This window comes from Rhinolophus hipposideros, assembly GCF_964194185.1.
Source record: "Rhinolophus hipposideros genome assembly, contig: HAP1_SCAFFOLD_30, whole genome shotgun sequence".
In the NCBI taxonomy this organism is placed as follows: Eukaryota; Metazoa; Chordata; class Mammalia; order Chiroptera; family Rhinolophidae; genus Rhinolophus; species Rhinolophus hipposideros.
The window spans coordinates 96,657-122,709 of NW_027669000.1; the positions used below are offsets into that span (position 1 = coordinate 96,657).

General features: G+C 37.9%; 1 protein-coding gene across 1 annotated transcript in view; it reads right to left on the reverse strand.

Annotated features, from left to right (window-relative positions):
• Positions 1-13,113: 13,113 nt before the first annotated feature.
• LOC308495719 (uncharacterized protein) overlaps positions 13,114-26,053 on the reverse strand; it is a gene marked incomplete at both ends in the record, with an annotated part of 154,278 nt that continues 141,338 nt past the window's right edge. The window contains 3 exons of the mRNA XM_081080704.1: positions 13,114-14,037; positions 15,427-15,564; positions 16,737-16,819. Coding sequence (XP_080936830.1) covers positions 13,114-14,037; positions 15,427-15,564; positions 16,737-16,819 — 1,145 coding nt within the window. The remainder of the gene's footprint in view (positions 14,038-15,426; positions 15,565-16,736; positions 16,820-26,053) is intronic.

The window sequence follows — 26,053 nt, forward strand, 5'->3', positions numbered from 1 at the left end:
GGCTTAAGTCAGTTGCAGCTATCCTTTCTTCCCAGTCCAGATGCTTCCTCTCAACATTGTGTGAATCAAATATCTTAACTCAGGTAATATCTCACGTGGGGGGAATCATGAGACGAGAGTCTTCTAGAGAAGTGAGGGCTATTGATTGAATTCGTTGAAACCTGTCATTATAAATCTTATGATATACAGGGTAGACCTTATGGTGGCTGATAATTCTGTTGAGATCTAACTACTTCCCCTAGGAATCTATAGTCCTTCATTATTTTGGTATAAGCTTAATCAGTTTTAGGTGTGCTTACAAATTTTTCAATTTTTTGACATTCAATATTATTTTATATTAATTTATATAAAATGTTATTTTATAGCATTTCATATTAATTTCAGGTGTACAGCATAGTAATTAGAATTTACGTAATTTAAGAAGTGATCCCCCTGACTCATTTTGTACCCACTTGGCACTATAGTTAGTTATTGTCATAGTATTAACTATATTCCCTATGCTTTACATTACATCCCCGTGACTATTTAGTAACTACCAATTTGTACTTTTTAATCCCTTCACCTTTTTTACCCTGCTCCGAACTCCCCTCCCATCTAGTACTCACCTGACACCATGCATCGTGATTACAATATTATTGACTATATTCCTTATTCTATACCCTACATCCCCATGACCACTTTGTAAAAACCAATTTGTACTTCTTAGTCCCTCCCCTTTTCACTCATTTCCCAAACCCCCTTCCAGCTGGCAACCAACAAAATGTTCTTTGTATCTATGAGTTTGTTTTAGTTTGTTTCTTTTGTTCTTAAATTCCACGTATAAGCAAAATCATATTGCATATTTGTCTGTCTGACACACTGCACTCAGCACAGTTCCCTCCTAGTCCATCTATGCCGCAGCAGATGGCAAGAACCCATTTCCTTCCATGGAATATTCCCCGAGCAATATTCCATTGTAAACACATACCATCTCTCCTTTTCCATTTATCCATTGATAGACATCCAAGCATCATGCGCATGTTGGTCATTGTAAAGAATGCTACAGTGAACATATGGATGTACGAGTCACCTCGAATTGGCGTTTTTTGTTTTCTTTGGATAAATACTCTGAAATGGGATATCTGGGTCATTCTTTGACTCTTGTGATAGCCTTTGTTTAAAAGTCTATATGGTATGATATAAGTATTGCTCCCACAGCTCTTTAAAAATTATTTTATTTTCATGAAATATCTGTTTCCATCCCTTTATTTTCAGTCTCTGTGTCTTTTGATCTGAAGCGAGTTTCTTGTATGGAGCATATGTAAGGATCTTATTTTCTTATCCTTTGAGCCACCCCGTGTTTTGATTGGAGCATTTATTTATTTATTTTTTTTTTTAAATAGTTTTTATTTTATTTTATTTTTACATCCCTCACACCGTGAACCCCCCTCCCCCCATTGATTGGAGCATTTGATCCATTTACACATAAAGTAATTATTGATAGACATGTAGTTACCCGCATGTTATTAATGATATTTTTGCTCTTTCCTTTTTGTGTATTTTAAAGAAGTCCCCCTAATATTCCTTGTAATACTGGTTTGGTGCTGATGAATTCCTTTAGTTTTTGTTCTCCAGGAAGTTCTTTATCTGTCCTATGATACTAAATGATAGCTTTGCTGGGTAGAGAAATCTTAGCTGTAGGAGAGTCTTTCATCACTTTGAATGTTTCGTGCCCTCCCGTCTGGCCTGCAAAATTATTGTTGAGAAATCAGCTGATAGTCTTATGGGTGCTCCCTTTTAGGTTACTAACTGCTTTTTCCTTGTTGGGTGCCCTCTTATAGGTTACTAACTGTTTTTTTTTTCTTGCTGTTTTTAAAATTCTTTATTTACTTATAAACTTTGGCATTTTAATTATGTTGTATCTTGGTATGGGCCTGTTTGGGCTCATCTTCTTTGAGACTCTGTGATTTCTCGGCTTATATGTCCATTTCCTTCACCAATTTAGGGAAGTTTTCAGTCATTATACCTTCAAGTACAGGTTGAATTCCTTCATATCTTTTTTCTTCTTGTAGTACCCCATATGATGAGAATGTTGGTATGCTTGACATTGTCCCCGAGGTCCCGTAAACGATCCTCATTTTTTGAATTATTTTTACTGTTCTGATTGGGTATTCTCTGCTACCATATCTTTTAAATCATTGATTCGATCCTCTATTTTATCTAATCAGCTTTTCATTCCCTCTAAGACATTTGCTTTTTCAGTTATTTTATTCTTTACTTATGACTGATTCATTTTTATGTTTTCTATTTTCATTTTTATGTTTCCTATATCTTAGTTGAAGTTCTCCTTGAGATCACTGAGCATCCTTATAACCAGTGTTTTGAACTCTGCATCTGATAGATTGCTTGTCTCTATCTTGCTCAATATTTTTCTGGAAGTTTGTTCTGTTCTTTTATTTGGCATGTTTCTTTGACTCCCCATGTTGGCTTCTTCCTTGTGATCGTTTCTGTGTATGAGGTAGGACGGCTGTGTCTCCCAGGACTATTTGAGTGGCCTTAGATAGTAGGTGTCCTGTGGGGCCCCGTGGCACAGTCTACTTGTTAACCAGAGCCGGGTGCTGCAGGTGTGCCCCTTGTGTGAGTTCTCTGTGCTCTCCTGTTGTAGTTCAGCCTCTGTTGCTCTTTGTATGTCAATGGGAGGTATTGATGCTCAGGCTGATTGGTTGTGTGGACTGACCATGACTACAGTGGAAGAGCTGTTTTGGCACGGGCTGCCTCTATAGAGCAGGATTTGCTTTAGCAGGGCACTGGTGTCTGCCCTGTGTGCACTTTGGTTGTGTCTTCCTTGGTGGCATCCAGGTGATGCTCCAGCTCTGTTCAAGGATGATCACCAGTTGTGTTAGCCCTAGGGACTCCTGTCAGTGGCCCAGCTACAGGCCAAGACCAGCCGCAGCCTGTGTCCTGTCTGGGGCCAACTAACTTGACCACAAAGCAGGACACAGATGGCTGCAACCTGCACTGGGTTCAGAGGTACCTCAAGAGTTCCAGTTGCGAACCACAGCCAGCTGCCACTAGTGCCATCTTGGGTCTGCACAGCAAGAAGTAAAGGACAGCTGAAGCCACATAACGCTTGTTTGAGTTTTGTGAACCGTTGAGAGATTTTAGGTAAGCCTGCAGCATGAGCCAAGACAGGATTTTTTTTTGGAAAAGGCACTGAAAGCAGCTTGGGTTGGCTCTCAAGTTGGGTGGGGCAGGTTCTCAGGGAATCACCAGGGTGGGGTGGACAGTGTTAGCCAGGTTGATGTAGACTCAAGAGATGGCGGCCATCTGTGTCTCACACTGCGATGGGTGATGGAGCAGTACATAAACAAAGGATTCTACAAGCACCTCTGTGTGGGAGAAAGCTCCCTTCCAGCCATCACCCTAAAACCAGAAAACTTAGTTCCTGCCCTTATATCCCTGACATCTTTTGAACTACTGCCCAGTGTTGGAGTTCGGGGCAAACGAATCTGTCAGTTAGTAAGCCCATTCCAAGCCCTATAAGAGAATCAACTGGGACTCTAGCCACGCTTCATCTCTCCCAGGCAGAATGACCAGTGGTTTCCACAGCCAGAAGCTATAGGGACATCTCTCTCTAGCACTGGAATCCTGGGTTAGGATGCCTGGTGTGGAGCTGGGTCCCCTCGCACCCCAGGTGGACCTCCACAACCAAGATATCCCTCTAGACTTTTAACAGTCACACAGGGGTCTGGCGTCAGCTTGTTCTGTTTTTCTGCCCCTCCTACCAGTCTCGAGGTGACTTCTTCTGTATGTCCTTAGAAGTAGGACGACTTTGGTTGAGCTAGACTTCAGGTGATGCTCAGTGATGATTGTTCTGTAGTTTAGTTGTAATTTTGATGTGGTCGTGAGAGGAGGCAAGCATGGCATTTACTTACTCTGCCATCTTGACCACAAATCCCCAATTTTTCAATTTTTGATACCTTAATATAATAGATTTCTCTATAAAACTGTGATGTGACAACTCATGGAACTCACATTCATGTAAGACTCCTTATCAACACATTATCATGTCACTCCTATGAAAAGTATGCTAACATAATGTGACTTAATTGACAAGAAGTCTAGACAAAAATTTTTTTCAAAGTTTCTTTGGCCACAAGAAGGACCATCAGCACAATCTTCTGTTTCCCTTGATAGGCATGTCTGTTTAATGAAATTGCTTAGACCTGGCTACTGTGACTGAAAGACACCAGCTGGAAAGTACATCTACGTCAATGGTCCACCTCGGGTCACAATGCGATCTTATGATGGGAAATCCTAGGGAGCCTCTCCTACAGAGGACAGGAGGATGGCAGGGGAATGTTGTTCTGCTTAGGAAATAGTGATATGGTTTTCACTGTCCATCAGGAAATTGTCATCCTGGATGACACATCAATCTTTTCTGACATCAAACTGTTAAATCTTTAAAGGCATATGATTAACTCAAGTGAAGGGAAAAAGATTCGTTTCTAAACTTGTAAAGCTAAAGCACTATGTTACTATGTAAGGCCTTACTTGCGCATTCATTTCTACTTTTACACTGGCATCTCTTTTCTTTTTCAAAATCCAACAAAGAGAAAAGTATATTCTTTTCGGGAAACATTTGCACAATGATCCAGTATTCGTGAATGACGAAGAAAACAAATTAGAACATTAAAAGTAATTCATTCTCGAGACCGAAAAAAATGGCGGCGTGAGGTGAGCCTCTGTAACGCTCCCCTGGAATTTACAACGAATCAGACAACAATAACTCCACAAAGGACTCCTTGCACAGCAGACAGGCAAGACGAAGAGGCCGACTACTGAATTCACCTCCAGGTGGGTGAATCGCGCGAGCGGGGGAGGAGGGAGAGGAGAAGTGCGGACGCAGGATGCAGACCTAGCTCAGTGCTCGGAGCCCGCTGCTCCCGGATCTTCTGCAGCTGCGGGAGAGGGAAGGACTCGGACTGCTAGGGCTCCGCTTACGGCCCACAGGGCTGAGGGGGCAGCACACAAAACCGCTGAACACAATGCTCGCTCACGGCAGACATTGGAGCAAAGACTGAGGGAAGAGGGCTGAAATCGATGGTTTAAGCCCTCACTGCCGAGCGGAGAACGGAAGCCCTAGACACGGAGACTAGCCGCCCCCTCCCTACCCTCCCAGAGCTCGCCCTGCCCCCACCTGCCCGGTGCTAAAGCGATAAAGTAGCAGTGTCGGATCAAAGGACAGAATATTTGCTGCTCTGAGAACTGTGGACCGCAGACACAGATTCGCAGCTCAACTAGTTCCGGCAAAGGGGAGGGAGCTGTGGAAGCAGGACTGGCTGTGGTGATGGTCGCCGCCATTGCTCTGGGCCACCTCTCACAACTCACCCCGCCCCTGGCCCCACCTATCTGGGCGGATCCCTGCAGGAGTAAACAGAACTGCTGAAACATACGGGCTCTGAATCTGGTGCAGAAAGAGCTTTGGAACTTCAAAACCTCTTCGCATACCTATCAACCTGTTGCAGAAGCCACTCCTGTAGATGTCTAGGAAGAGAAATAGTAAATCAGTGATTGCCATGAATAACCAAGGCAACAAGATAGCTCAGAAAGAAAGTGAAAAGTCTCCAGAAAAGGAACTTAGAGATATGGACCTTTGTGATTTAAATGACAGAGAATTCAAGATTGCAATTCTGAAAAAACTGAACGAGATGCAAGAAAACACAGAAAGGCAATTTAATGAACTCAGAAACACAATCAAAGAACACCATGAGCATTTTACAAAAGAGATTGAAATCTTGAAAAAGAACCAAATAGAATTTCTGGAGATTAAGAACTCAATAGAAGAAATTAACAATAAAATATCCAGCCTAGGTAGTAGATTTGACCAGATAAAGGAAAGAATCAGTGACATCGAAGATAGGAACCTGGAATTTACACAGAGGGAAGAAGGAAGAGACTTGAGACTTAAAAGAAATGAAAGAACTCTACAAGAACTTTCTGACTCCATCAGAAAGAGCAATATAAGAATAATGGGCATACCAAAGGAGAAGAAAGAGGGAAGGGAACAGAGAATATATTCAAACAAATCGTCGATGAGAACTTCCCAAACTTGTGGAAAGAATTGGATCCTCGAATCCAAGAAGCAAATAGAACACCTAATTACCTCAATCCCAACAGGCCTTCTCCAAGGCACTTGTATTGAAGCTGTCTAAAATCAATGACAAAGAAAGAATCCTCAAGGCAGCCAGGGAAAAGAAGACGGTAACTTACAAAGGAAAGCCCAGTAGATTATCATCAGATTTTTCAGCAGAAACTCTACAAGCTAGGAGGGAATGGAACCAAATATTCAAAATATCGAAAGAGAAATCATGAGCCAAGAATAATATATCCAGCAAAGATCTCCTTTAGATATGAAGGAGGAATAAAGACCTTTCCAGATATCCAGAAGCTGGGGGAATTTTCTAATACACGACCTGCACTACAAGAAATACTAAAGGAGGCTATTAGACCACCATCAACAGGGACAACTTGTGGCAACCGAAACATAAAAAGGGGGAGCGTAAAGGCCTGAACTGGAATATGGGAATAGAGAAAGTAAGCGTGCTGAAGAAACTGGAATACTCTAAATACTGGAATACTCAAACTTTCTTTTACATAAACTCAAGGGTAACCACTCAAAAAATATCCAAATCTGAAATATATACTGTAATAAAAGAAGAAACAGAGGGAAACATCATAGAATACCACCACACAGAAAAAACAGACAACAACAAAAAGGCAAAGAAACAATGGAGACACAGCCTTACCAGAAAACTAAAGACAGAATGACAGGAAATCCTCACATATCAATAATCACCCTAAATGTAAATGGACTGAACTCACCAATAAAGAGACACAGAGTAGCAGACTGTATTTCTGTGGTGTCCGTGATAACTTCCCCTTTTTCATTTCTGATTTTGTTAATTAGTGTCTTCTCTCTTTTTATCTTAGTGAGTCTAGCCAAGGGTTTGTCGATTTTGTTAATCTTTTCAAAGAACCAGCTTTTTGTCACATTAATTTCTTTCTATTGTCTTTTTGTTCTCTATTTCCAAGACATGGAAACAACTTAAATGTCCTTCGATAGATGAATGGATAAAGAAGTTGTGGTACATATACACAATGGAATACTATTCGGCGTTAAGGAAAGATGATATAGGAGCATTTGTGACAACATGGATGGATCTTGAGAGTATAATGCTAAGTGAAATAAGTCAGACAGAAAAAGCAGAGAACCCTATGATTTCACTGATATGTGGTATATAAACCAAAAAGAACAAGACAAACAAATGAGAAACAAAAACTCATAGACACAGACAATAATTTAGTGGTTACCAGAAGGTAAGGGGGTGGGGGGTGGGTGATGAGGGTAAAGGGGATCAAATATATGGTGATGGAAGGAGAACTGACTCTGGGTGGTGAACACACAATGGGATTTATAGACGATGTAGTACAGAATTCTACACCTGAAATCTATGTAAATTTACTAACAATTGTCACCCCAATAAATTTAATTAAAAAAACAAAAAGTAATTCATTCTCCAAATCTCACTAAAGGGTTTAGATTTCAAGGGAAATTCAGAATTCTGGATCAAATCATTACTCAAATGTCTGGACTCAAACAGATATTTGTAGTCCGATGTTTGTGGCAGCATAATTAGCAACAGCCAACAGTTGGAAAAACTGAAATGTTGGACAAACGAAAGGATAAATGAAATGTGGTATATATCAAATGTTGCCTTTAGACTATCACAATGTTTTTCTATAAAAACCTTACTACAAAAATCATTAATTTTGTGAACTGAGATTTCTTTCTCTGTAGAGAGAAATTACATTACTCCCAGCAAGTAGTATCAACATGAATTCAGTACTTTTATTAATGAGACTGTTCTTATTGTCTAAAATATCCTTATGTGCTACTATGACAAACATAGAAATTCCTTTGCAGTATGACAGAAATGAAGAGATTCACTTACCAAACTTGTACCTGACAGGTGCCTGAGAAGCTGTTCGATTATGCCCACTAGCTTTTGAATTGTCGGTATTAGGTCAATATTTTCAGCTTCAAGCCTAAAGTGAATATTTTGACATAATTATTCTCACACATTGACTTTAAAGCATACCACATAATCGCTGAACAAATATCTAAGGTGCAACTACATAAAATCTTACAATTTGAAAAGCACATGATTTGGCAATTGTGCCATTTTTCTAGTTGTGAATTTTGCATAATGTGCAAAATTAGAGATAATGTACACAAATTATTCTTTTCAAGGTAGCTCAAAGCTGCCATTTTGACCCAGCTTCACACTCACGTGTTTAATGTTATAACTGATCTAATGGTCATACTACACTACACATCTGCTTTATAAATACTCAAGTTATTTTCTGTGCTGCTTTAACTTATACTTTTGCACGTGATCTTGCATCTTCTCAGTGCATCGTGCATCCTCTGGATGTCGAGCTCCTGCTTCTTGCAGCTAAAATAAAGAAAAAGTTATGTTTACTGATGATCTATGACATCGGACAATTAAGTTCGTAAACTTGTTGCAATGATGTTGCTCCCCCTTTTTTTAATATATATGATGGATTGTTCATTATGAATTTCTACCAACTGGACAAACAGTTAACCAAGTTTACTCTTTGGAAGTGCTTAAAAGGTTGTGTGAAAAAGTTAAGATGACCTGAACTTTTAGCCAACGACTCATTGCTCTTGTATCACAACAATGCACTAGCTCACACGGCACTGTCTGTGAGGGAGTTTTTAGCCTGTAAACAAATAACTTCATTGCAACACCCTCCTTACTCACCTGATCTGGCCCCCAATGACTAAATATGTCATTACCCAAAGAGAAAGAAAATATGGAAATGAAGGCTATTTGATGACATTCAGGACATCAAGGGTAATATGATGATAGCAATGATGGCCATCCAGAAAAAGAGTTCCAAAATTGCTTTGAACTGTGAATTAGGCGGTGGCATTGGTGCATAGCTTCCCAAAGGGAGCTTTGTGACCGTAGTGATATTCAGCAACTAGGTATGTAGCACTTTTTCTTGAATGAGTTCTCACACTTAATTATCATACCTTGTAGTGCAAATGACCCAAGAAGTCAAACATACTGTATTCCAAGCATCCCATCAACTCTAATTTTAAATATTCACATACGTGAATTACCAGGCTATTCCAGTGATTATGAAAGTTAACAGGCTACTCTTGGGGGCAGTCAGATAGTCATGGAATAGTTTGAGGGGCAGTAACTAAATAAGAGCCAAAATGCCTGGGTTTTTATCCCAAGTCCACCAGTTATTAGCTGGGTGACCTTGAGCAAAATACTTAAATTTTTTGGGTCTCAGTTTCTTCATGTATAAAATGAGACAAGAGTGGCATCTACCTCACTGGGATATTGGGAAGATTAAATTAGGGAACATATGTAATAGAAAAGGACATGGCACACAGTGAAACCAAAGGGTTTGCAGTCAGCATTATTATTGTTGCTGTATTTTATGTTCTAATAAAATTTGATATTTTACACAGATGGGATGCCAATGGAAGTGGAACCAGTGTAAGAGTACACCAGTTACACTGAAATCATTCATCAAACTATCGGCAATGTCAGCAAATGGGGAGCATTAAGCCTAGAATATAACCCCAGTACTAAAATCCTTTTCCCAATTCCAAGAGCCAACAGTACATTTTCTCTGCTTCTAATAATGTATACGTTCCTATGTCTCTGTACACTCAGTGGGTAATGAGTATGGACTACAACGCAAATACCACCTCCTGGATTGAGCATACAATTTATATGACCGTGAGAGGCAGGGTAAAGCCACTGACATGGAAATAACGGACTCTAGTGCTAAAGCCAACTTCCCAAATGAATTCCTTTTCAGCAACTAGTTCTGTGGGGATGTGTCAGAACTCAGAGGAGCAGATGGAAGCAGCACGCTCTGGCAGATCAGAAAAGCCGTCCTCAGAGCTGTAGTTAGAACGTGCTATCGACCTGTACACCCTGGCTAGCTGCAGACAGGAAGGGCTGGCTCCCTTTTATTTTATATTTTTATTTTCACGGAGAGGGGGAAATTGAGCATTTCACTGAACAATTTTCTATTAGATTCGTGCTTTCAGTTTTATATATAATTGTGAAAAATACTTTCAGAATAAAAGTTTAATTATATCAATGTCTCCAAGGGCAAGTATTGGTTTGGTATAAAATATTTAATTTTATCCAAACAACTGTTGAAGAAAACATTTTCAATTTATACAAGGATAGGTGCCATCATATCAAATACTATTTCCCCTTAGACAAACTTATACATAGAAAGACAGAATTCTCTCTCATGAAAAATTGAAACTATGTCAAATGTAGGGCTTGATTGCTCTGCACAGACTATCTGACAAGTGCTGAGGAACACGAGTTCAATGAGAGTTCAAACAGTCAGAGAAAGCTTCACGGAGAAGCCAGATTGGGAGCCAGAAATCCGGGGGCAGGGAAATCAAAACACTGGCTCCCACCATAACTTGTAAACTCGTGTTCATAGCAGAATTATTAACAGCCAAAAAGTGGAAACAACACAAAGTTCCATCAACTGATGAATGGGTAAGTATTTTGTCCACAAGGTGAAGCAACGTTGGGCAACAGGAAGAAATAGCTAACAATTGATATGTGCTACATCACGGTGGAACCCTGGAAACGTGATGTTACGTGAAAGAAGCGAGTCACAAGGGACCTCAAATCGTGTGATTCCATTTACATGAAATATCCAAAGTGGGCAAATCTACAGAGACAGAAAGTAGATTGGTGGTTGCCTGAGGCTGGGAGAGACAGGAAGATAGGATGACAGCTAAGGGATGTGGGGTTTCTTTTGGGGGTGATGGAAATGTTTTATAATTGTGGTGATAATTCCACAATTCTCTGAATGTAACAAGAGATATTGAATTGTATATTTTAAGTGGTGAAATATGATATGGGGATTGCATCCCAATGAAGATTAAAAAACACACAAATATAGTGAATCTGGATTATTTTCTTAATTCTCTATTGTGGGTGTGCATACTATAATGATCAACATATTTCTAAACTTTTACAATATTTCTAAAATGAAAACAAAATGAAGGCAATGCCTACTTCAACTGGTTTGTATACTGAACTTTCTGTACAAGTTAGTCTGAAATCCATGAAATATATACCAATGCTGTAACCATTTACAAAAGTGATGATAAGAAATAAGACAAATTTCTGACTCATTCTAGTAAACATTATCTTCTGATTTTAAATGGCTGCCTCATCCGGGTAATGGACATATCACTATACAATGTTGTGTAGTAGGAAAAAAGTCCGTCGATTTCTATGAGGAATGCTGCCTATTCCTCAACGTTACCAAGGGTATAGACTATAAGAAAAAACATACAATGCAAATAGCAGGATGGAAGCCAGAGTTTAAGGAAGAAGTGCATTATAAAGATAATAAAATTATAATAAATTAATTACAACGAAAACACAAAAGAAAGCTGCCTTGAAAATCAGGATCCTAAAACACTTTATATTGATCAATTATAGATGAACTCTTGACAGGTTACATTTCACACATACCTGACTCCTGATATGCTCTAATGTCTTGAAATCCTGTGTCTCAGCTTCTGAATTCATACGGTAACGTGATCTATCCTCCAGTGAAGCCTCTGACATAGACAGTTTTTTTGTGGAGTCAGGTAGCTCTTGTTGAAATTGTCTCCCAAGCACCTAGGAAGATGATTCTGTTAGTGATCTTATAATCACATCTATTAAATTATGTTAAAATTTGCTAACTCTAACATATTAATATAATATGTAACTCGAAAAAGATCACCCCATGCATCAGTTCACCTTCTTTTCTTCTTTTGGACACAATTCTGTCTACTGAATCTGGGTAAGACACAGAAGGTGTTATCCTGCTGCCCACTCACTATTACGAAGGTTACTTGAACAACAGATTCAGCCCCACTCTCCACTTCCCCTGATGAAGCAGCAAAGCTTAACAATCTACTGACATCTCAAGGGGAAATTGGTATGTCGGTGGGACTAGTGGTCGTCAAGTATACATTGTGGAATGTTTTTCCCCCTTTTTCATCACAGGGTTAAATTGACTTCACAGGTCCTCACATATGCAGTCCACTGCTCACAACCTTCCAATAGATTCTTGTATCTTAGAAGAAAAGCGAACTCATTTCAGTGGTCTTCAGGGCCCCAGGTAACGTGGCCTGGACCTCCCTTCCTGCTACACATGAATCCTGCCTCCCCTCACTCATCTGAAAATGGAGACCCAGTGCCAAATTAATAAATCAGAGACCGCTACAAATCTCTTTGAAATGGATAAACTTATGTCCAAATGATAGGAAATGGGCCTTGTGATGAGAAAAAATGAATTTGTAAAAATAGTCAAGGACAATTATACATAGCAGTGGGAAGATTAAATCAAGTAGAGTTTTGATAAAACTCCTCACATTTGTCCCAAATTATGATTTAATGAAAAATTAGCTGCCTTTAAAGAGGTCACAGGTCCTAAGAATACATTATTTGAGACTGAAATAGTTCCAATTTATATCAAATTGACATGAATAAAAACAAAATTATACCAACTAAAATGTGGAAGAAACTACTGAGGGAAAGGGACAGCATCTACACTTCAGTTCATGTGGGAAATCTAGAATTAACTTTCTAGGTAATCCACTTAATTGAACCTTTATCTCTAAAAACTGTTTGCATAGGAGCATTTCCATTTATCTGCTTCATAATGGTATTACAATGTGGTAACAGAAAGATGAAAATTATTATTGTAGCAGTATAAGACTAAATCATTCATATCAACATGTATCTAATAACAATTTATACCTTAAAATTTCATAGTCAACACAATGCCTTTACTCAAAGTAAAGCACCTCACAGGTCTAAGTTTTGTTTGCTGGATACAATGTATGCTTTTAAGCTGTTAGAGCAAATACATTTGTAATCTATATATTTTTAATATTCTGCTAGATTCAACATTTAGCCATCATCAAATATTTGAACATTGAATTTTCTTTCAGGAAATCTGAAAACTACCTTTCTGGATACTTACCTCTCTTTCTGATATATCGTTTTCATACTGGCACATTCTTCCTTTCAAGTGATTCAATTTGTTGACTAACTCCTTATGGTTCTCTTTCAACACAGCATCTTGTTTTTCACATTCAGCTTGAAGCACTTTTCTAAGCCCCTGAAGCTGCTCTTCAATATTCATTCCTGAATTTTCATTATTGTCACTTTTGTGGAACGCATCATCCAGTTGCCGTCGAAAAAGCATGTTTCCACTCTGTAGGTCAGATCTTTCCTCCTTTAGGGATTCCAGCTTTCCAGTATACGGGTTCAATTTTTCTGGTTCCCTTTGATTCATGTGTTCAATTTCCTCCTCTTGACACTGAGTTTGGTTTAGGTCTTTCAGTACAGGTTCAGCAACCAATGTCCTTTCTCTGACAGCATATCTTGTTTGAGGGAGCTCAGTGTCTAAGCTATTGGATTTACTTCCAGGTTTAGAAAGTTGCTGAGAATGAATCTCACTGTTTTCTTTTAGGTTACACATAGCAAACCCGATGTTGTCCACGAAATGCAAGCATTCATCTTTTAATCCCTGGAAAGGATTTTGTAGGTGTCTTAATTGCTTACTAAGCTCATAATGATGGTCGGATTCCGCTTCTGTTTTCAATCTTTCTTTGCTTTGTCTTTCGTTCTCCAGTTGAGAGTTCAGCATTGTATTCTCAGCTGTTGGGACATTAAGCTGTCTGTTATATTCAAATACTGTTTTTGTTAGCGTTTTGTCATTCTGTTTTATTGTTTTTTGAAGATGGTCCTTCTTTTCTTTTACATTTGCAGTGTCCTCAAAGTATTTATTTTCCACTTCCTGATTCTGAGTTTTGAGTGTTTCCATTTGCAGTCTTAGTATGGCGATTTCATCCTGCAACACGTGCTTTTCACGCAACAGGTCTTTCTCGTAACTCTCAGAATCCTAAGTAAAACAAAGGAGACTTGTAGCTAGCACTCAATGAAATGACATATCATGATATCCTCTGAAATTAAAGAAGAACCTAAATGTTTATATAATGAAAAGGTTGCAGTAGTTGGATATTCCACTGAAAACATACAATGTTGAATCCAAACCTCCAACTTCATACAAGCATAAATTCCCCAAAGTTAAAAAAAGATTAATATAAGATGCTGAATCCATGAAAGTGAAAAAGAGAATTTTAAAATCATAAGGGAATTTTAAGAGCCTCAGAACTGGAAAGGCAGCAAACCCAGAAGGCATGAAATAGAAGATTAAGAAGTCTGACTACAATTTAAAAGGTCACCATCTGAATATACACTTATCCCACAGTAAGAGTATTCACTCTGCATACATTTGGACTGATTACATTTCCTAGAATTTTTTTCCCAAGAATACTCAAAAGATATTTTACTTTTCTAATATTTTCAGAGTCACTTATAAGATTAAATCTACTAATCACTGATAAATCTAGGCATTGCGCTAAGCAGTTCTTTATACATCAATGAACTCATTTCGTTATCACAATTTCAAATAGAATGATTAAAAAGATGAGCAAGTTCAGGATTTTTTCCCAGGACTTTGGACTCTACAATAGGGTGCTTGCTGCTCTTCTAGTGTAAATATATAAATTCAAAAGAAGCCTTAGATTTCAAAAAACTCAGGGTAAATAGGCTAAAAATTATAGAGCTCTTCTTAGAAAGTAGTGAGATTATTTGCTGCTACATAAGTGTTGTTTCCTTTTCATAATGTTTAAAGGAGAAATAAATGTGAAATAGGGGAAAATACACTGACTTCTTTGAATAAAATACTCACCAATAAATTATCACTAAGTATGCATCATGGCATACAATTTTCTTCAAAAGTTCCTAGCACTGAAATAGGACTCTACTTGGAACAAATTGTTCCTTTTCTCAAAAGTAGGAGAATGAGATCTAAAAGATGGTCTCTGCACTGGCTATACTTCAACTGCTTACAATCAGCGGAAGTGAAAACTAACCTCTCTACTAATACAGCAAGGGGATGAAACCACTGCCTCCAACTGAAACTTCTGTTATTAGTAACGATAGTTTTGAGATTGTAGAAAGCTCATCGATCCCTGTAAAAAGTATTGAAAGCCTCCCCTTTAGATGACACATTGGGAACGTCACTACTTGACTGTTGGACATAAAAGGATTTCAATCAAGAATATCATTTATTGCAATGGACCAAAAATGCCACTCTCCCTAAAATACACACACATACACACACACACACACACACTTTTAAAATCCTCTACAATTCCCATATGTACAACATTGGTTTTTAAAATATGTACATACACACATATTTGAAAATGACTAAACAAAATACCTCAGAATTCATTTTCTTAAGATTTATTTCTGTCTCCTTTTGTTGTTGAAGGCAATTGGTCAGAACTGTGTCATGTAATATTTTGTTGTCCTGTTCTCGGGAAAGTGGCCTCTGAGTGTTGTTTTCCTCTTGTACAACCTAGAGAATCGAATATGAACAAAGAAAAATTAGAATATAACTAAAATTTAACTGTTAAAAATCTTAATCTACGTTTACTTACTCCCAAATTATCGGACTTTAATTAGAAAGTGAAAAATAACTTGCCTTAGTCTAAATTAGAAGAAAAACATGAATCCGCAAAACTAATTTTGTCACTGTTTGAACTAAACAATTGGTTATATGTTAAATCCACCCAAAAAATGAAACAGTAGATGATTTTTAATGTCACAGAGGCTTTCTCATTTAAAATAGTTCACCTCACCATGTCTTAAATAGTGAGCCCCTACAGTGAATTTAAGAATATCTTTTAAAGATTAATAACTGGAGAATAGGCAAACTTTAATTAGAAGCCCACATCATTAACATCAATCAGTAAGAGAAGTAAATTCCTAAATATTAATTCACATTATACACTATGAGTGTTACACATTGTGTTATACATTGATATAATTATCTGTTGCATCCAATTCTAACTTATTCAATACCCACTAGTAAGAGCAGACAAAAAATTAAATCATATTTACTGATTTCCTATACTGAAAGGAAAGATATTAGAAAGTTACTGTTTGTGTCCTAACAACCAAAGGTCCCATCCTGAGAAGATGTGATTATCTTAAAAAGCAGTTGAGTTGAGTGCATGACCCCATTCTCTCCCTGAATGTAGACGCAGAGTCCATTACACAGAGGTCACAAGGAAGAATCCATCTCTAACCTTGGCCTTAGTGACCAGCCATACGGAACTGCACATTTTGAACCCCTGAAAATCATGACTCCTTTCACGTGAGCCTGAATCAGTGGCCATCATTTTTACATGGTTCATAATTTCAACTGTCTCATCATGTGATTCAGTATTTGATGTTACTTTCTTTTTTATTTAAGGGAGTTATAAAAATTAAAGAAGCAAACAACATTCAGGACTTTATTATTATTATTTTTGCCTCAATCCAAAGATAAAGTTGAGCTATGAATATCTATAGATTCTAACAACATTTTAAGTTTTGTAACTAGTTCAAATGTTATAAATATCATTCAGTTATGACCTTTTGACTCTAAAAGGCTAGCATGGAAGGTAATTTCAATTGGACTCTATTATATTATTAAAGCACAGAAAACCATATTATACTAGAAATTTAAAATTAAATTTCACATACATGTGTGTAGTTCTTTTCATTTCCATCAAGCCTCGCTTGTCCTTCCTCTGATGTCATTCCTAGGTGTTGTCCTGCTGACAAATCTATGTATTAGTTAAAACGAACTACTTAGAACAATTAGATAAAAGCTATAATCTTTATAAATACAGAAAATAACATCTTATCAACTGAGACTTCAAATTAAGCGTCATCTTTTCCTGAATATTTACTTTACTTAAGAAATACTTCTAATTAGCTAACACTTCTAATTAGCTAACAAACCATTTGGGAAATATGAGATGTCACAAAGTGAAAGGCATACAAACATGTCAAAAATTCATCCACAAATTCATTCAATGAACATCGATAGAAAAACAATCAGAAAAAAACCCTACAATTTAGAAATGCAGTACAAACACATCGAGTTGCACTATATACTCTGTTCTCTACCTCGTAATATACCTTTTGAACAACACCCTAAGATTCAACTGCAATGTCATTCATTGTTTCCAGAATGACTTACTTCTGATGCATTTATCAGTGTACACCCTTCCTTATATCTGAAATGTTTTCCTCTACTATTCTGAAAATTTCTTTTCACCTTTGAGGATTCAGCACTGGGGTTTAAGGAAGAAGACAGAGAAGAGGAGACAGACTGCGGACACAGCTGAGATTCCCATCACTGCTGGGAAAGTCAATTCTAAAATATATAAAGCCATAGAAAATCCAAGAAATATTTGATTGTTGGTTTCGGAAGGTGCTTTTTCATTTACAATACATACAGTTTTAACTGATACTTTTGAATTCAGAATATAAAACTAAAGCTAAGAAACTATGTTTTGTTTCACTAGGCAACCTTTAGATCTTTATGAAGTTTTCCCATCTGGTCCTAATGTTCTAAGTATAATTCTGCTGCCCACTCCCCAGAGTATGCTAAATACTAGTCTAAAGGAAATCACGCTTTCACCTCATTCTCTTTCTTATTTCCATATGTTATTGTGGTTCCGGAAGAATGCCAATGTCTTGCTAAAAGTCATTCTGTTTGGCTGTTAAGTTCCATAAACAGAGTAAACATGAAGTAGATTTTGCCACAAAATGACTATTGGAAAGTCAGAACTACGATCAACCTACATAGAGGTGGGCTAGAGTTGAACACTTTCTGTTTCTTTATTTCCTTCTTTGCTTTCTCTGTTTTCTGGTACCTGTGATTCACTCAAGTCATGGAGCCTATAATTACATAACAGAAACACACCTACAATCTGAGTCTCTAGTTTATCTATTACGGTCATCTGTCCAAACTCTGTGGATGCTGACAGAGTTTTGCTCATGGAGTGTGATGCAAATGGCCTTTTATCACCAACTTTCCAATCCCTGCATCTTTGACCAGTTTCATGATTGGAGGTCAAAGAAGTAGAATCCCAATCCGAATTCTGGGATTAAGTTTTCATTTATTAGGATGTAAAAATAACACAAAGTTGACTATCTTGTAAAACTTCCTTTTTCAGAGAAGCAGTCACACGTCCTCTTTTCCCCCAAACACACTATTCCTTCAGAATACATTTTATTTTAGGTGTCCTACACTTGCCATTTACATAGGTAAGTTTAATTAACTATTGTCACGCAGCAATTTCTATTACATAATGTGTTTCCAATTAAATATTTCCTTCTTAATAGTTAAGATGGTGAAGGGTGTGATTTTTTTTGTTACTGTCAAAAGTTATGTGTAACCACTTATCTTAAGTTTAAATATGCATGACAAACATGGGTTTACAAAAACTTTTAATGAATCGTACTACTTCAAATAAGAAACTATTTATCATAAGAAAATGGTCTTTTCTAAATGCTCCAATATCTTCAGAATTCATTTTTAAACCTTAGATAAACAGATATTCATATGACAAATTACAGTCCTGGGCGACCTTATTGTTTCCAAGGAAAAATGGGATCAAACTAGGTCCCCATGAGCTCCAAAGAGTACAGGGCACCATGAGACAGAAAACAAATACATAACAAAACATTTGCCTTTTGCTTTTTAAACACAATCTCAGCTTAAATCTATGAGACAAGTGAAAGAAAACCACAACAACTGTAGAAGTGAAGCTTTAAAGGCTCTTTTATCACTTCACATCCAGGAAGCCGTACATCATTTAAAACGGTGGTTTCGAATGTCATGTGAGAATCTGTGAAGTCCCAAGGTCTGTCAGTCGAGGGGCCCGAAAAGGTCAAAGCTATTTTCACAGAAATACTGAATGTCATTTGCCATTTTCACTCTCATTCTCTTCTAAGTGTACAGTAGAGTTTTCCACAGCCGTGATATCACAGCTCTGATGGTGACATCATAGCTCTATGGTTACTGGGTCGTAGCTCCAATGGCTCACGCAATGCATGACTGTGTGTGCTCGTATTTTAAATTGTTCAGTTTTTATTTCTAATATTGTAACTATCTATGGAGACTACCGACTTAAAAATATTCTTTGGAATTCTCAATAATTTTTAATAGCATAAAAGCATCCCAAGGCACAAAAGCTTCAGAATGCCTTTTTTCAAAGATTGTGTCTACCAAATATTCATTATCATTAATTACTTCTCCCATTTTTAATAATCAAAGACACCATAGGTGCACGCACACACATAGCCAGTGTCTGCTCAGCAGAACATCTGGTTGGCTTAAGACCATCAGTGTCACAACACTAAGAGGAAGTAAAGTTAAAACACAAATGACATGGTAGCAACTGAGGCTTACTTGGGTAAACGTCAAAATTCAAATGACCATTTGAAACGCTGGAAGTATCTTCCAGTTTGATTAGTAACCTCTGAGAACCCCTATTAAGTACAGGGGTTCCAAACTGGGACATTTAGGATATCGAAACAAGAGGAGAAACATTTTAGTAAAGTCACCCTTTTAAAGTCTTGTTTTCTTATTCCTGTCGATGTCTTTTTTCTCAAACATCGATACCAACAATGACATCACGTTGTTTATGTGAAATACTTCAATTAAATTTGTAACAAAGGAAAGTAAGTCTGAATAGAAGACTGTGAGCATGTCAAATGTCCTTGCGTACTCCTTCCCAAAATTAAATTGGTATTACACAGTGTACCTGGTCTGAAGGGTTGCACATCGTCCATTCCTACAGCTCTGTTAGGAACAGGATCTTCCACTTCAATGCTCGGCTGAAGGGGTTAGGAAGCAAGATGATTAGTAATTAATGGACACTTCACACCATCTCTAGTTAATAATTCAGGATGAAAATGTTAAAGTTATTGCCTCCAAGAAAAGGATTTTTTGAAAAATATGTGTTTAAGCAAATATTAGGTTGGTGCAAACGTAATTGCAGATTTGCAATTTTTTTTAACCTTTTAAACCTCAATTACTTTCACAACAACCTAATACTTTGATAAGTGTACTTGATATAACTGTTAAATATTTCTAATGACAGATTTGTTTTTTAGTGTTAAAACAAGATACTTGCTTGACATGGTAAGAACCCTTGGTGTATGTCCAGTTGAGTTTAGACAGAACATTTTAGAACCTACTTCATCTATGTCAACAAGAGCTAGGAAAAACCGAACTCTTATTGGACAAAAAATTTGATAGAAAAACATGATTGAACCAAGTGGCAAAGAGATAAGAAAAACTTTTCATTAAATTGTGTTTCAATAAATGATAGGGAAAATGTTATATATAGTTATGCAACTTTTCAAAAAAGTATAATAATTTCTAATCAGGGAAAAATAAGAACATTTATTTATTATAGTCATCTGAAATGTACCAGACACTTACTATGCACATTTTATTTCTTTTCCACCCAAAACAACAAATATGAAAACAGTTTGATGATGGTTACCCCACTTCCTGCTTGGTGGCCATTCCAAGACATTAGAATGAAATGATGAACAGATGTGATCCATTGTTGTCTCTGCCCAGCAGGTTTTGCTCCTAGATCTTCACATGACTGGCTCCTTCTCATGCTTCACTTGGCCGTTTTTGTCACCCTCAGAAAGATCTTTCCTGACCACCGAAACTGCACTCCCACTCCTATTCCAACTACAACCGTGCCCCCCCATGACAATATTCTCTAACCCAGCATTCTCCATTCTCTTTAAATGACCCAGATATAGTGACTTACAATGGACTGTTGTTCACTTGTTTTTCTGCTCCTACAGCTACAGCTGAACCCCTGAACTTCCCCATTCAGTGTCTAACTGCCCAGCACAAAGCTGGTATCTAACTAGAAATTTACTCAAGGTGAAACACTGAGCTCGCACCAACAGAGCCTCAAGTACCGAAACACTACACATCTACAGGGTATCGCCTATCACAGTCTCCTGAAGTTTAGCATCCCCCAGATTAGAAATTCACATGCTTCTGACTTTTCCACTCTGTTCTTAACACTACTGCCATTTGATTGTCCTTCAGGTTTACAGAAAGTGTCCTCACCATTTAGTAAGTCACTATGGCCCACTGTGATCATTGATTTTACATTTCTATAGCTCCCTTTACACTTCGCAAAGTGTTTTCACATTTGTTACCACATTAGTTCATTCCACATACTGAAAGGTAGGCATAAGTACCATTACGACAAATGAGGTCACTGACATCCGACAGGTTAAAAAGAAGTTTCCCCAAGATCCCACAGCTAGTAAGTGACCGATCCAGGATTCTATTGTGTTCTTATCGTCAAACACAGTGTCTATACCAGTAGGCAGCCGCTGCCTATATCAGAAGATCACACCTTTCTTATATCTTTCCATAGCTGTCATCTCACATTGGCTCATCATTACATTGTACTTCTAGTACTACGAGTACGGTCGCCATCAAGTTACTCAATGCTTGCTATTTTAACTGAACACGACAGTTGTTACATATTAAAGCAGCACTCAGCCAAATTGTTGTTAGTGTAATCCAACATATTATTAGTATTCACCAGGCTTTTCCTACTGTAGAAAATGTCCTTGCGGACCTATTTGACAATACAAATATAATGATACTTTGATATCCCAGACATTATGTTTCCTAGTTCCAAGTTACAAACAAACCCTACTATCCAAATTCTTTCTGAATTTCATTAGGATATTTACACATCCACAAAAACCACAAAGTCATGCATTTGGGCATAGTTCGAACTGGAATAACTTTAATTTTTAGGTAAAGTTAACTTCACAACCCAAACCGATTCCTTATGACTTGGAAGCCTACGTGTTTTATACTATTCCCAAGATTCTGTAGCTATTGAGTTACCCATCCAGGATTCCATTCTGTTCTTTCCTCAAACACAGTGTCTAGACCAGTAGGCTGCAGTTGCCTGTATCAGAAGATCACACCTTTCTTATCTCTTTCCACAGCTGTCACCTCGCATCAGCTCATCATTACTTTGTACTTCTATTACTACAAGTATGGTTGCCATCAAGACACTCAATGCATGCTATTTTAACTGAACAAGACAGTTGTCCTGTATTAAAACAGCGCTCAGCTGATTACTGTTAGTATAATCCTACGTATTATTACTATTCACTATGGTCTTTTTTCATTGGAACGGTTTCTTGCAGATCTATTCGACATTACAAATATAATAATACTTTGATGTCCCAGGCATTATCTTTTCAAGTTCCAAATTATTAAAAAATAAACACCCTACAATCCAATTTCTTTCTTTCTGACTCATTAGGACATTTGCACATCTACAAAAACCACAGAGTCATGCATTTGGGCATAGGTTGACCGGGAATAATTCTTTAGCTTTTAGGTGAACTTAACTTCACAACCCAAACTGATTCCTTATGACTTGGAAGCCTTAGTGTTTTATGCTATTCCACACTGACTTCCTTAAGTGACACTTGCAAGTTAGCAGAATTGTACTACGCTGTCTTATTATATTACGCACATAGCTAGTTTATTCATTATAGGATAAACCATAAAAAATGATTTGTATGAGGAAATGCAGAGGCGAGAAAGTAAAGTCAAAGCATACCTTTTTCATTTTAACATCACTCAATGGTGATATTTAAAATAGTAATGATAATAATAATAGTGTAAGACAGTACCTCAGAATCCCAAGGTGATTCTTCATCTTCATCTTGTCCTAATCCTAATGATGACTTTATAACTATAAAATGTAGTCACAGGTACATTAATGTGAACATATATTACTATGCATTTTAAGTACACATTCAGTCGTGCTTATTTCCATAAAAGTAATAGCAGAAAAGAATTCAGGGGAACGAAGCATTTGCAAGAAGAAGCAGTTGTTAGTAGTGGGGATACTTTTGCCCAAAAGATAGGAAAAAATGCTTAAAAGAAATGAATATCACATTTGGATCGACACATGTTAGATTTCTTTATAGCAGAGCTTAAGCTAGAAAGAATTCATAGATAGTCACTAAATCACCACTTATATTATTCTGGTGTGCTCCATCAACACAAGTCAAATTACCATTGTTTGCTTGGTCTTGTGGAGCACTTTCAATAATATCCACACGATTTTCTCTTTTTCGAATTGCTGGCTTGGTTGCTTCTTTCTATTAAAAAAAGAAAGAAAAAAGAAAAGAAAAACCCAACTTCAGAAAACATCCTATTCATTTACTCATTGACTCACTCACTCAGTCCCTCCGTAGGTAAGACAAGAAAACTTTACTGTAGCCGTCATAGGCACAGACCCAGGGGAAGCTGGAAATAGAAATGAAACATTTTGTCCTACATTCTAGTAGGAGTAGAGATATTATAATACATGAAAAATAACAACAGAAAAGTACCGCTCTCCACTTCGACACCTGAAGTGAATAAAGTATAGTAAGGGCACAAAAGAGACAACAATCCGTTGTATCAGGGAAGCTCAGCAGATACTGCAAAGATAGGGCTGCATCTTGAAAGTTATACAAGGTGCTGAGGGAAGGCATGAAGGGGATTCCAGAAGGGCAGCAGGAGCAAAAGCCTGAGGTGTGAAACAACATGTTGTAAGTGAGGGCAGCAAAGGAATGAGGTAAGCCTGGAACTCTGAGAATGGGATGGAGAGACAACTGCAGAATCAGAACCAAATCAAAGAAGGCACATGTCATGCTAGCAGATGAATTCTACCCTCACGTAATGGGGAGTCACTCAGGAAGCAGAGGTGTTGCATCATCACAATTCTAGTTTACAACAGCCACTCGGGCTGCAATTTATGATATTGAGGACTTCCGTTTCTTTCTAGGATCCTATCCATCAGCCTGTCTTGTGTCACAGCATAGCCTCTCCCCGGTGCCTCCAAACCCACAAAGGCAGCTGCCAACAGTAGGTCACTTTGTAGCTTCCCCTAGGTGGCTCCCAGTTGGGCACAAGCAGCAGCTGACTTGGGCCTGCCCCACAGCCCCTCCCAAGAGGCCCCAAATACAACACACCTGGGGATCAGTTTCAGCAACACCAGAACATCACCAAAATAGCTCCATAATGACACGCCCAAGCCATGGACTGAGCAGACACCGGAGCCCTGCTACAGCCGATCTCACTCTGTGGGGTCAGCCCACACACAGGGGTTCATCTACTGTAGTCACAGCCAGTCGTCCTGAGGGTCAATTCCACACCCAGATGTGCCAACAGCAATAAGGCTCAAGTACAACAGGAGGGCACACACCACCCACACGAGCTTCTGGAGCACCCGGCTCAGGTGACCGGGGAGACTGTACCACTGGGCCCCACACGACACCTGGTATGTAAGGCAATACTGTCAAGACGAGGAGAATTAGCAGATCTACAGAATACAGAGAAACAAACACAGAGAGGCAGTGAAAAAAGAAGACAGAAAGAAACATTTCTCTAATGAAAGAACAGGATAAAACTCTAGAAAAAGAGGTAAACCAAACGGAGACAAGCAATATACCAGATACAGAGTTCAAAACACTGGTTATAGAAATGCTAGATGAAATTAGGGGAAGAATAGACAAAGTAAGTAAAACTTCAACGGAGAGACAGCAAACATAAAAAGGACATAGAAATCGTTTAAAAATAGTCTGAAATGAAAAATACAATATCTGAAATGAATAATTTATAGATGGAATCAGCACCACATTTGGTGAAGCAGAGGTTCAATAGTGATTTGGTAGACAAGGTAGCACAAACACCCAATCAGAACAGAAAAAAAATGAATATAAATAAAAAAAAAATAAATAAAACAGAAAGTGCTTTAAGGGATGTCTGGGACAATATCAGGTGTAACAACATCCGTAAGGCTATCTAAAGGAGAAGAGAGAGAGAGAGCAGGAATTGAAAACCTATTGGAATACACAATGATGGAAACCTTTCCTAACCTGGAGAAGGAGATAGACACACAAGCGTAGGAAACACAAAGAGTTCCAAACAAAATGAACCCAAACAGGTCCACACCAAAACATATCATAATTAAAATTCCAAAGGGTTAGGACATGGAGAGAATATTAAAACCATCAAGAGAAAAGTAGTTAGTCACGTACAATGGAGATCTCATAAGACTGTCAGGTGATCTCTCAAGAGAAAATTTGCAGGTCAGAAGAGATTGGCAAGAAATATTGAAAGTGATGAAAAGCAATAATCTACAACCAAGATTACTATTACTGCATCCGGCCAGGCTCTCATTTCGAATCAAAGGAGAGGTAAAGACTTGCCAGAGAAAAAGATGATGGCATCAGCACCAACAAACCAGTATCAAGAAATGTGAAACGAGGACTTGAAAAAAGAAGAAGTAGAAGTAGAAAGAGGAAGAGGAGGAGGAGGAAGAGGAGGAGGAGGAGGAGGAGGAGGAGGAAGAGAAGAAATATGAATAATAAAATGGCAATAATTACATACGTATAAAAATTACTTTAAATGTAAATAGGTTAAATGTTTCAGTCAAGACATAAGGTGGCAGAATGGATAGGACTACAAGAGCCATATATATGACATCAAACTCAAAAATTTTTGCACAGTAATAGAAACCATCAACAAAATGAAAACACGACCAGATGAATGGGAGAAGATATCCAAAACATGTAAGGAACTCATAAAACGTAACACCAAAAGACAATGCAATTACAAAATGAGAAGAGTACTTGAATAGACTTTTCTCCAAAGAGGTCACACAGATAGCCAAGAGACATACGAAAACATGCTCAGTGCCACTAATCATCAGAGCGATGCAAATTAAAAGCACAATGAGCTACCACCTCACAACTGTCAGAATGGCCATCATCAATAAATCAACAAACAACAAATGTTGATGAGGATGTGAAGGGAAGCCCCGTGCACTGTTGGTGGGACTGCAAATCTGACCAGACACAATGGAAAACAATATGGAAGCTCCTCAAAAATTTGAAAATAGAACTACCAGGTGGCATAGCATTCCCACTTCTGG